General features: G+C 41.7%; 1 protein-coding gene across 5 annotated transcripts in view; it reads right to left on the reverse strand.

The window, feature by feature from the left end:
• The window catches only part of ikzf1 (IKAROS family zinc finger 1 (Ikaros)), a gene marked incomplete at its 5' end in the record, with an annotated part of 28,650 nt that overhangs the window by 8,208 nt on the left and 8,353 nt on the right, over nucleotides 1-12,089 (reverse strand). For 4 of the 5 annotated variants that reach the window (XM_080781873.1, XM_080781871.1, XM_080781870.1 and 1 more), the window contains one exon: nucleotides 4,352-4,702. The exons of the other annotated variant lie outside the window; for it this stretch is intronic. In XM_080781873.1, the coding sequence (XP_080637999.1) occupies nucleotides 4,352-4,702 (351 nt within the window). The remainder of the gene's footprint in view (nucleotides 1-4,351; nucleotides 4,703-12,089) is intronic. 5 annotated transcript variants of the gene reach the window in all.

Consider the following 12,089-nt stretch of genomic DNA (forward strand, 5'->3'; position numbering starts at 1 on the left):
TACATCCTGACAGTTTCCATTCTGACCTGAGATCAGATTCTATAAAAATGTCTTCTACATCCTGACAGTTTTCCATTCTGACCTGAGATCAGATTCTATAAAATGTTCTTCTACATCCTGACAGTTTTCCATTCTGACCTGAGATCAGATTCTTAAAATGTTCTTCTACATCCTGACAGTTTTCCATTCTGACCTGAGATCAGATTCTATAAAAATGTTCTTCTACATCCTGACAGTTTTCCATTCTGACCTGAGATCAGATTCTATAAAAATGTTCTTCTACATCCTGACAGTTTCCATTCTGACCTGAGATCAGATTCTAAAAAATGTTCTTCTACATCCTGACAGTTTTCCATTCTGACCTGAGATCAGATTCTATAAAAATGTTCTTCTACATCCTGACAGTTTTCTGAAAAAGCTATGTTTCTATATATGTCAGTCGTTCTTTTGATTTTTCAAAAAATAGCGGATCTACAAGCTCGTAGCGCGCCACTCGGTGGCGCGCTACGAGCTTGTAGATCTGCTATTTTTCAATAGCTAAAGCATAACATGATGCTATAGCACCAAAAGGGGTTCCCGTTCAGAACGGGATAAGAGCGGCGCATCACAATGCAAATGCGAGCCTCATTTGAATAAAGCGAAGGAAACACTTTGTGTTGCGAGCCAGTCTTCCTGATCAGCGCCTCTGGAATAAAACCAATATCCATCCTCTGCGCCGTGTGTTGTGGCATTCTGTGAGAACGTTTTAACCCATTCTGACCTGAGATCAGATTCTAACGCACAGAAGAATGGTGGTTCTTTTAACGCATTTTGACCTGAGATCAGATTCTAAAAATGTCTTAAATCCTGACAGTTTTCAAAAATAGCAGACCTACAAGCTCGTAGCGCGCCACTCTGTGGCGCGCTATGAGCTTGTAGGTCTGCTATTTTTAAATAGCTAAAGCACGACATAATGCTAACACCAGAATGGGTTCCTGCCCAAAATGGGTTAATGTTGTTTTTTTTAGATACACCCCCCCCCCCACACACACACACACACACACACACATACCCCCTCCCCTCCTATAAAATAAGAGTCACCAGTGAAGCAGCAAAAATATATTTAAAAAAAAAGGAAACTCATTAAAAATGCATTTCAGGAGCAAAGATTCACCCCAGAATATTTTCTATTTAAATAAGAGGCACTTCATTATATCTTTTATTATACATTCTTTTTTGCATTTACATTAGTCTAGTGTTCCTTTCTTCCATTTTGGGTTTCATTAGTTTCTAAAGCTTGACAGTTAAGTGCCTTTTTCAAAAATGTTCCCCACCACTGGTTTGGGGTTCGTCACAATAGAATATCAATTTTCAAATTTGAAAAAACTTTTAATAGTCAGATAATTGTCATTTCAGTGGAGATTCCATTTAATTGCTATACCAGTGGATATCCTGCCTTTTCGATTAAGGGGCATGTTTTGGGGGACTACATTCAAGCCGCGCGATGATCGGCTATACCGTTTGCTTGTCATGTGATGAATCTAAATCATTTAGAGAACAATCATCGTCGCTAATGGCATTCTCAAACACTATTTCACGCACCGCAGAGAGGTCTATATATCCACAGCGAAACTGCATGGATCAGATGCCAATGCGAACTACAAGTCAGTATGGAACTATATTGTCAGTCAAAGACTGGTTTAACCCATTCTGACCTGGCACCCATTTTGGTGTTAGCATCATGTTATGCTTTAGCTATTGAAAAATAGCAGATCTACAAGCTCGTATCGCGCCACCGAGTGGCGCGATACGAGCTTGTAGGTCTGCTATTTTTGAAAAATTGAACAACTGACATTTTTCTAGAATCTGATCTCAGGTCAGAATGGATTAATCAGACCAGTGTGTGTCCTAGTGGAAACCTCGTATGAATCTGATCTCAGGTCAGAATGGGTTAATGAGAGTTCACTATACTTCTGTCTCTAGCTTGAGAGAGTGAACTGTCACAAAGTTTAGGATTGAGTCTTTCTTTAAGGATTGAAGAAAGCGTCACTGTTGTACTGTATATATGTTGGCCTCACAGCTATGAAGAGCTCTGGAAATTACGGTATGTTAGGTAGACTATACTATACTGTACTGTACTGAGTAAAGTACACACATAGATCAAGACCTTCTAAATCTAAAAAAAATCCATGCACTTCATCCTAAACCTAACATAAACCTTTTTGTCAATTATTGGAAACAAGGCAAACTGAAGCAATGCTTTATATCAGGGGTGCCCATGCAGTGCCCTGCACATGTTTTTGACTTGAGAGAGCTATACTTTCAACACGACCAGTTCAACAATAAGATCTACCCCCCAGAAAAGGTCCTTGATTGCTGAAACTATAGTTTAAAAAAGTACCTGAGGGGGCTTTAATTGGAACAGCAGCGCTGGCGTTACATGTAAGACAAAGGCACTTGGAAAGAGGGGGAAAGGGAATCCTTCTTTTTTTTGGGTATATACGGTATAACGTTGCATTGCTACTGACATTTTGTGCGCAACATTCTTGAAAACAAAGAATTGCATTGCTGGTTTTGAGCTGACAGGCCCCTTTTTGATGTCAATCAAGTCTTAATTCAAGTGGCTTTTTTGTTTAAATGTATATATTTATTTGTTAAATGGTCTACCTGCACAACCTTTGTGATCTACTGGTAGATCACGATCTACCTTTTGGGCACCCATGCTTTATATAAACAGCTGCAGAGAGAGTTAACCCATTCTGACCTGAGATCAGATTCTAAAAATGTCTTCTGCATCCTGACAGTTTTCGGAAAAAGCTATGTTTCTATGTCAGTGGTTCTTCGATTTTTCAAAAATAGCAGACCTACAAGCTCGTAGCGCGCCACTCGGTGGCGCGCTATGAGCTTGTAGATCTGCTATTTTTCAATAGCTAAAGTATAACATAATGCTAACACCAAAAGGGGTCCCCGCCCAAAATGGGTTAAATGAACGCTCAGGATTTGACAGTGTACTGGGCGTCACCTCTCACCCTCCGTCCTCCCAAAGCCTCATGGTCTGTACTCTGTCGTACGACTGTGTGTCGCTCAATGAAAACAACTGATTGAAACCAATTGGAAAAACGGTTCTCGTCTCTCGAGTGACGCAGCCGTGCGATGAAGCATGAACAAAGCCGTAAAGCACCCACTTCACCACTTTTCAACTTATACTTCATATAATTGGTCCTCACTAATGTTATAAAATACCCCCCGAAAGAATCTACTCGGTCTGTGTCTCATATAGGAGGGCTGTGGGCACAGTTCAGAAACAGGTCCACACCAGTAACATCATCGTTAGGCAGATTTATTTTTTAAATATATATTATATTTCGATTATTTTATCATTGGGAGAACATAAGTGGCTTCCATTATGGCATTGCAACTTTTGAGGAAAAGCTTGGATTCCCCCCGTCGATGATGTCACTGGTGGACAGGTTTCTGAACTTCCCACAAGCCACATCCTATGACTGAGAGTCTGAGACACAGACCGACAAACTGTGTGCCATTTTATCATGAACATTAGTGAGAGGACCACTTATATATACAGTAGGTAGGTTGAAAAGTAGTGAAGTGGTCCTTCAACACTCCCTTTAACACAGTGGTTCCCAAAAGGGGGTTCCGGGGACCCCCAGGGGTCCTTCAGGGAGTTCCAGGGGGTCCCCACTCCCAGCTAAATGATAGTTTGGAAGCAAAATGGACCCTTATGGGTCTGTAACTCAGAGAGTGTACAATTTGTACACCCTCAGAGTTAAAATAAACATTGATTTTTAAAATATAAATTGGTGTCTCACTCTCAGAGATATAAATGCCATTAAATGGGGGGTCCGTAGACTAATGCATGTCAAACTGGGGGGTCCATGAAATTAACAAACGGGTTGAGAATCACTGCAAGAGCCGTAACAATCTTCTCTTATGTGGGGGGGGGGGGTCCCTGGCATATCTTTGTCAAATGGGGGGGGTCCGCGGGGCTAAAAGGAGTGTCAGCGTGGGGGTCCCTGACATGAAAAGGTTTGGGAACCACTGCTTTAACCCATTCTGACCTGAGATCAGATCCATACGAGGTTTCCACTGGACAACACACTGGTCTGATTAACATTAACCAGCAGTGAACCCATGGGCAGGAACCCATATTGGTATCTTACCCCCTCAGGCCGGGAACCCATATTTGGGTTCTGTACAGTATGTACAGTATTCAAAAATTATTATTTTTTTTGATGCTGCTATATAAATATTTGAAGTTTTTCAGAAACCTTAGGTCAGGATTTAGAGGCGTTTTTAGAATCGGCCTTATAGGCCTAAATGGGATAAATGATAAGGGGCGAATGAATGATCTTACCGGTGTGGCTTCGCTTGTGCACCATCAGCACATTGGGGCCAATGCAAACTATCCCACAGATATCGCACTTGAGCTTCCCGTTGGGCAGGCGGATGGCGCCGGCCGAGGAGAAGGCCGCCGTGGCGGCGGCGGCGTCGGAGGCGGAGCCCGCAGCCGCCTGCGAGGAACCGTTTGGAACCTTGGCCCCCGAGGCATCGAGCACCACGCGCAAATCTTCCGCGCCACATGACTCTTCCTCCTCCAACTCCTCCTCCTCCTCCTCCTCCAACTCCTCGCCATTCATCATCTCACAGGCCAGCCCAATGTCCTCATCACTGCGAGGAGTGCGAGCCTCAACTTTAATGTTGCAGGCTGAAAAAAGAGGGCAGTGGGGCCACTGTTTAGAACACACGTCGTGCATGGTTTCCACTGTGTGAAGTCATTATAGAACTACATGTGACATGATAAAAAAAAAATGACTGGGGTACTGTTAGGTCTGTCTATCTAACTATCTATCTATCTATCTATCTCTCTCTCTATCTATCTCTCTCTCTGTCTGTCGGCCTCTCACTCTCATTTCTGTTTGGTTTGATTGGTTCTTTTTTTTGGGAGGTTTTAGTTTGAAATGACTCGTTCTAAACTAAAACTTTTACTTCACAACCATTCCATAGAGTATGTAATTGTGTATAGGTTTTTTTTTAATAATCCTTTGTTTTTATCATAATCCCCAAGAAATCTGAAAACGTAATTAGACCGTTCTTTGATTCACAAGTGGTTTTATGTGTTGTTAAATAAATAGTCATTAGTGGGGTTTTTTTTGTCAGTGTTATAAGCTTGGGGGTTTTCCAAAAACAAAACTAAATACATTTCTTGAGGAGACGATGATGGCGATAGCCTATCTTCAGATGAACACACCGGTGATGGGAGCCTATCTTCAGATGAACACACCGGTGATGGGAGCCTATATCTTCAGATGAACACACCGGTGATGGGATGAGGAAACACGTACAGCGAGCATCTCTCAGTCACACATCACAGTCTTTGTGAAACAAAATATGACGGCAAGATAAACAGGAAACAGAGAGACACAGGAAGCACTGTGAAACTAGGGACGGCAGCGCTACGTATCAGAACAAGAGAGTACGATAAAAACACATGCGTGTGACAGTGTGACGCGTATAGCCACGCACGCACGCGCACACACAACACACATACACACACAACACACATGCGCACACACACACACACACACACACACACACACACACACACACCTTTTCATTCCCATGTGCACAGAGGGGCCTAAAATGGGGCCCAAAGATCTAGTGACTACTTTCGAAAATGAAAAAAAGGTTAAAAAAATAAAAAGAAGATAAGAAAGAAAGAAAGAAAAAAACCCATCCTTAATATTTGTAACTTTACAGCTGCTGAAGTGAGTAAAGTATACGTTTGTGTCAACGTCCCTGTTTTCCCACCAGAAGCCTGCATGTTGCTTTTTCGCGACATTTCACACACCTCCAGAGTATTGCTGCAAGTCCCACACAAGTACAAGCCTGTGGTTTGTGTGTCATGGTTAGCAGCCTGATTTCCCCATGCCTCGAGCCCTGTTTGTTCAACCCCGAAGAGGAAGAAGTGGAAAGCATGAAACATATATAGGAATCTATGGAAAAGGGGAAGCTTCAGAAACAAGGCCCTGTCTAACAGAAATACCAAGAATTATGGAGAAGTGACATAAAGGGAAGCACAGACAGGGAATTGTAAAACACCCTGTAACTGAAACAACGATGGAGGCATGTTTTCACCGGCCGACAGACACAGAGGGAACAAAACTCCCATTATGCATCATTTACTCAGAGGGGAAAGTGTGAGTTATAAACTGACATTAATGTCCTTTTTCTGCAGCTTTCAAATCAAATGTTCCTAATAATGCCATACCACCACAAATGTCTCGTTGCCAAACCTGACCTGCCTAATAATGACACTGCAATCTTTACTCTTTTCCAGAGTAAAATTGTAGGATGTACATAAAGAAGTTAAATATTTTGCCGATGATGAACACTAATATATAAAATATTATATCTAATGTCAGTCCAACCTCCATTCAGAATTGAACGTTGTTCAACGCAAGAATAAAACCTAGATCTACAAGATCTAAAACCTATAGATCTACAAGATTATAGCGCGGCACCGGGTATGACCTTGTAGATCTGCTATTTGTTTGAAAAATCGTAAAAAATGTGGTGCAAATCTTTCAATATATAATTATTTCAGACTTCAGAGCGAACGTTTTTTAACTCAAGTCTTTGCTTCTGGGGGGGGATCCCTGGCTGGAACTACATATTTTCAGATGACCAAATACAGATAATTCTGGGGGTTCTTGACATGAAAAACACCACTGACATACTGTACAAACATACGGTAGGTCTTTCAGAAAACAGTTTCTTTCAGAATGGACCTCAGGTCTAAACTGGGACAGAGAGGCTGTAACACTGCCTGGTAAACGTTGAGAACAGGAAGCCGCTCTTCAGACCGGAAAGGGTATATATGACCAATCATGATGAGGTGTTCAAAAATGTGTTTTCAAACGTCTTTAGAATCCTTTACATCTTCTAAGCACCTTGCTATAAGACAAGGCCTTGACTCATTTGGTTTCCAGAAGCCCTCAATTGAATTGAATTGCGTTGAATTGAATTGCGTTGAATTGAATTGAATTGAATTGAATTGAATTGAATTTAATTGAATTGAATTGAATTGAATTGAATTGAATTGAATTGAATTGAATTGAATTGAATTGAATTGAATTGAATTGAATTGAATTGAATGGGGCATTGGGGTGTTGTGCTAATTCGCTTATTTCCATCGCTCAAAAAACATTTTTTTTTGTATATCCTCTCTTCATAATGTAAATAGTATCCCAAACGGCACACTTTACTATACTTATTTAGATGGAAATAAGAAAATTAGCACAAAAACCCAAACAGCATATTAGAGGAAATAGCCCAAATTTGCACAAAATAACACCTGGACCTCTTTGGTGGGGACGTAACAACTACAAATAACACCTGGACCTCTTTGGTGGGGACGTAACAACTACAAATAACACCTGGACCTCTTTGGTGGGGACGTAACAACTACAAATAACACCTGGACCTCTTTGGTGGGGACGTAACAACTACAAATAACACCTGGACCTCTTTGGTGGGGACGTAACAACTACAAAATAACACCTGGACCTCTTTGGTGGGGACGTAACAACTACAAATAACACCTGGACCTCTTTGGTGGGGGACGTAACAACTACAAATAACACCTGGACCTCTTTGGTGGGGACGTAACAACTACAAAATAACACCTGGACCTCTTTGGTGGGGACGTAACAACTACAAATAACACCTGGACCTCTTTGGTGGGGACGTAACAACTACAAATAACACCTGGACCTCTTTGGTGGGGACGTAACAACTACAAATAACACCTGGACCTCTTTGGTGGGGACGTAACAACTACAAATAACACCTGGACCTCTTTGGTGGGGACGTAACAACTACAAAATAACACCTGGACCTCTTTGGTGGGGACGTAACAACTACAAATAACACCTGGACCTCTTTGGTACAAATAAAGGTAAGAAAGCAGTCTAGCCTTCTCTGACCCTTGTTCTGACTAACAGCGGGCTGAAATGCTGCCTATCTGACCCTTGTGCGACAGAGGGAACCATGACAGCCTGCATAGGCTGCAGCTTCTCAGGGATAAGGGGAAGTTAAGTTATGACTAAATTGGGAATAGGAAGAAGAGCTTTTACTTTATGTCACATTTATCACGCTCGGTTCGCACATCCTGATTTACACTTTTTGGGAAGCAGGTGTCAGAACGAGAGCGGAGGACAAACAGCAGGACTGGCAGTAAAAACACGTGGGTCAACTTGATTCACGCCTAACTGTCGTCAGATTAGAAAATGAGATTAACTAGGGATTAACCTGCTGTGTGATGCCTTTAGTTTATTTACGCACAGCCGGACACTGAGATAACAATGTAAATGTAGCCTAAATAAATACTATATATGTATGTATGTATGCCAAGAAGCACAGACATGAGTCTGCAACTCATACAGGCTAGATAAGAGAGATATGAAGAAAGGTTGGTTAACTCTTGCAACCTACTGTGGAAGTACACGGGTTGCCTGCTGGAGGTTCCTGTTAAAGGCTTGCGCCTCCACACTGCCTGGAAGTTAGCCCAGTGTGTGTGTGTGTGTGTGCGTGTGTGTGTGTGTGTGTGTGTGTGTGTGTGTGTGTGTGTGTGTGTGTGTGTGTGTGTGTGCAAGGCTGTGGAACCACATAAAAAAAACAACACGCATGCTTAACGACACGCGACAACAGGAACAGCAAAAACATGATTTTACTTTTTTCCCCCTCACTCTGTTTGAAAAGAGAATGCTTTGCATCCACGTCTGTCTGGGGAACAAACGCTCGTCTCTGAAATATACGTATATTGTAAGCTTTACAGTAAAGTAGCCTTTATGTGCTTATTAACCCATTTAGGCCCGACGTGGAAATTAAAAAGAAGTCTTCTGAAAAAAATATATATTCAAAGAGTTGTGCCACATTTTCACGATTTTTCAAAAATAGCAGACCTACCTACACAAGCACGTAGATCTGCTATTTTTCAATAGCTAAAGTATAACATAATTGCTTATAGTTATAAAAAACACCAAAAGGGGTCCCCCGCCAAAATGGGCTAATTCAAAGTGACGGAGAAAATGAGTCACAAAAATCACAATGGCATTTATTTTTTGAGTCGTTTTCCCTGTAACTTCGTCACTTCCCTTACGTCTGTTTCTTTCTCACTCGCTGTCTCTTTCACTCATTTTATCGCCATCTCTCTTGCTCTGTTGTTTTCTCTCTCTCTCTCTTTCTCTCTCTCTTTCTCTCTCTTTCTCTCTCTCTCTCTCTCTCTCTCTCTCTCTGGAAATGGAAACAAGCCTATAAGGTCCTACAGGGGCTAAAGTGTTAACAAAGTGTTCAATCAATCAATAAATATAATCTTTTTCCTGAATAAGACCGATATCCGAGACCGATATGGTATTTTTTATAGGGGCGATTCCGATCAACACAATCAACTCTTCCCTTTTCTTTCTCAAATTACTTTTGACACATACTGTACTGTACTGTACTGTACTGTACTGTACTGTACTGTACTGTACTGTACTGTACTGTACTGTACTGTACTGTACTGTACTGTACTGTACTGTACAGCCTCGGCCTCAACGAACATAGATAACCGTGATTAGAAATGCCTGTCCGTCGACTACAGTATAGTGGTTGTCAAACTTTTTCATGTCAAAGACCCCCCCCCACACACACACACACACACACACACACACACACACACACACACACACACACACACACACACACACTCACACACACACACACACACACATTTTGAGCCAAGGGACCCCAACACAAGATTTTTTTTGTTTGTTTTGTTATTCTTTTCAAATAGCAGCTTGTAGATCGACTATTTTCAAATAGCCGGTGCCAATATTAACTCATTTTGCTGTGGACCCCTCAAGGACCCCTAGGGGTCCCCCCTGGGGGCCCCTGGGGGCCCCACTTTGAGAACCACTGGAGATGAAGACCATGATAGAAAAGTGAGTCTTGGAGTGTTGTGAACTGCAGCTACCGTCAAATCCAGAGTGGCGATTTAACTTTACTCCAAGAGTGAAATCAACACTCTGTATTTGAGTGTGTGTGTGCGTGCGTGCGTGCAGGTGCAGTGTGACCTATGTGGTGCAGAGATGTGCTGATCTCAGATCTGTGTGAGCTTGGCCCTGTTCCTATATGTGGTGCAGCGATGTGCTGATCTGAGATCTGTGTGAGCTTGGCCCTGTTCCTATATGTGGTGCAGAGATGTGCTGATCTGAGATCTGTGTGAGCTAGGCCCTGTTCCTGAACTCTTTATCTCCCGGAGTGTTGAAACGGTCTCTTCTTAGGAAACACATCCTATTTCAGTTTCCTCTAACATCTCATTACTTTACTACTGCGTCGTTGCTTCAAAATCCTACGCAGCAATATCCATATATAGTGTTCGTTTAACCATCGACTTTTTTTTTTACTTTAAAGTGAAATAAACACTGGATTTTCCCTGTCGTACAACGCTAATCTTTGCCGTTATCTGGACACGGTGTTAAAACACACTGAATGGATTAATTGTACATGGAAATCTTTGTCATACATTAAAAAGAGCAGATGTTTTTTATTTTTCACAGCGGTGGCTCTACTGTTGGCAGTTAATAAATGTGTCTTTTTGCAGCTCAGATGATATAAAAAAAGGCACAACTCGAACAATAACTTAACATACTTAACGTTCACTATATCATATCTGATTATTAATCCTGTTGTGATGTAAAAACCGAGGTGCTTTTGCCAACGTTTTCCTGGAATGTGACGATTAAGCTACATGCATGTATTCCAAGAATTACTACGTAGGCCGATAAAAAAAACCGTCTGCTACACCGATGACCCCATGCTATGATATTCCCTGGTTCAATGCTCCAATCACTCAAATCAAGGCCACATTAGCTATTCATTAAGATTCTGTTTATTAACCCATTCTGAACGGGAACCCATTTTGGTTAGCATCATGTTAATGCTTTAGCTATTGAAAAATAGCAGATCTACAAGCTCGTAGCGCGCCACCGAGTGGCGCGCTACGAGCTTGTAGGTCCTGCTATTTTTCGAAAAATCGAAGAACGACTGACATTTTTAGAATCTGATCTCAGGTCAGAATGGGTTGATCAGACCAGTGTGTGTCCAGTGGAAACCTCGTATGAATCTGATCTCAGGTCAGAATGGGTTAATAACATGCCATGGATCAAAGACATGTCTTTCTTTCTTTCACATGTTCATGCCAATGACCTAAATGCTGTTTATCTGGATAGCATGTCTCCCCGTGGATGAGCATGGGATTAAGCTACTAAAACTCTTAACCCATTCTGACCTGAGATCAGATTCATACGAGGTTTCCACTGGACACACGCTGGTCTGATTGACCCGTTCTGACCTGAGATCAGATTTTTTAAAAAAGTCAGTCGTTCTTCGATTTTTCAAAAATAGCAGACCTACAAGCTCATAGCGCGCCACTCGGTGGCGCGCTATGAGCTTGTAGGTCTGCTATTTTTCAATAGCTAAAGCACGACATGATGCTAACACCAAAAGGGGTTCCCGTTCAGAATGGGTTAAGGGGCTGTGCTTTTGATATCGCGATTACTCTCTCAATTAGCCATTTTACTCTGATTTGGAAATAAAAATAAAGTTGTTGTTTTATTTTAATTTCAGGAAACTTATACTGTGTCGGAGAATGGTTTAATTTCTCCCCATTTCCACTCAGTACTATGATTAGTTGTACAATTAATGCAAAAAATATAGCAATACCCCCAAAATATAATAATACAGTTACATTTATCATTTATTTAGGGTTTTTCTTGTTCTATAATTGCTTTTGTTCCTTAATTCTCATCCGAGCTTTCATGGCACACAAACATAGGGTTTTAACCCTGTGAGAACCACTGACACAGAAACATGGGGTTTTTCAGAAGACATTTGTAGAACCGGCCTCAAGTCTAAATGGGTATTAACCCATTCTGGGCAGGAACCCCTTTTGGTGTTGGCATCATGTTATGCTTTAGCTATTGAAAAATAGCAGATCTACAAGCTCATAGCGCGCCACCGAGTGGCGCGCTACGAGCTTCTAGGTCTGC

Source organism: Protomyctophum bolini, assembly GCF_963924005.1.
Source record: "Protomyctophum bolini genome assembly, chromosome: 14".
Taxonomy (NCBI): Eukaryota; Metazoa; Chordata; class Actinopteri; order Myctophiformes; family Myctophidae; genus Protomyctophum; species Protomyctophum bolini.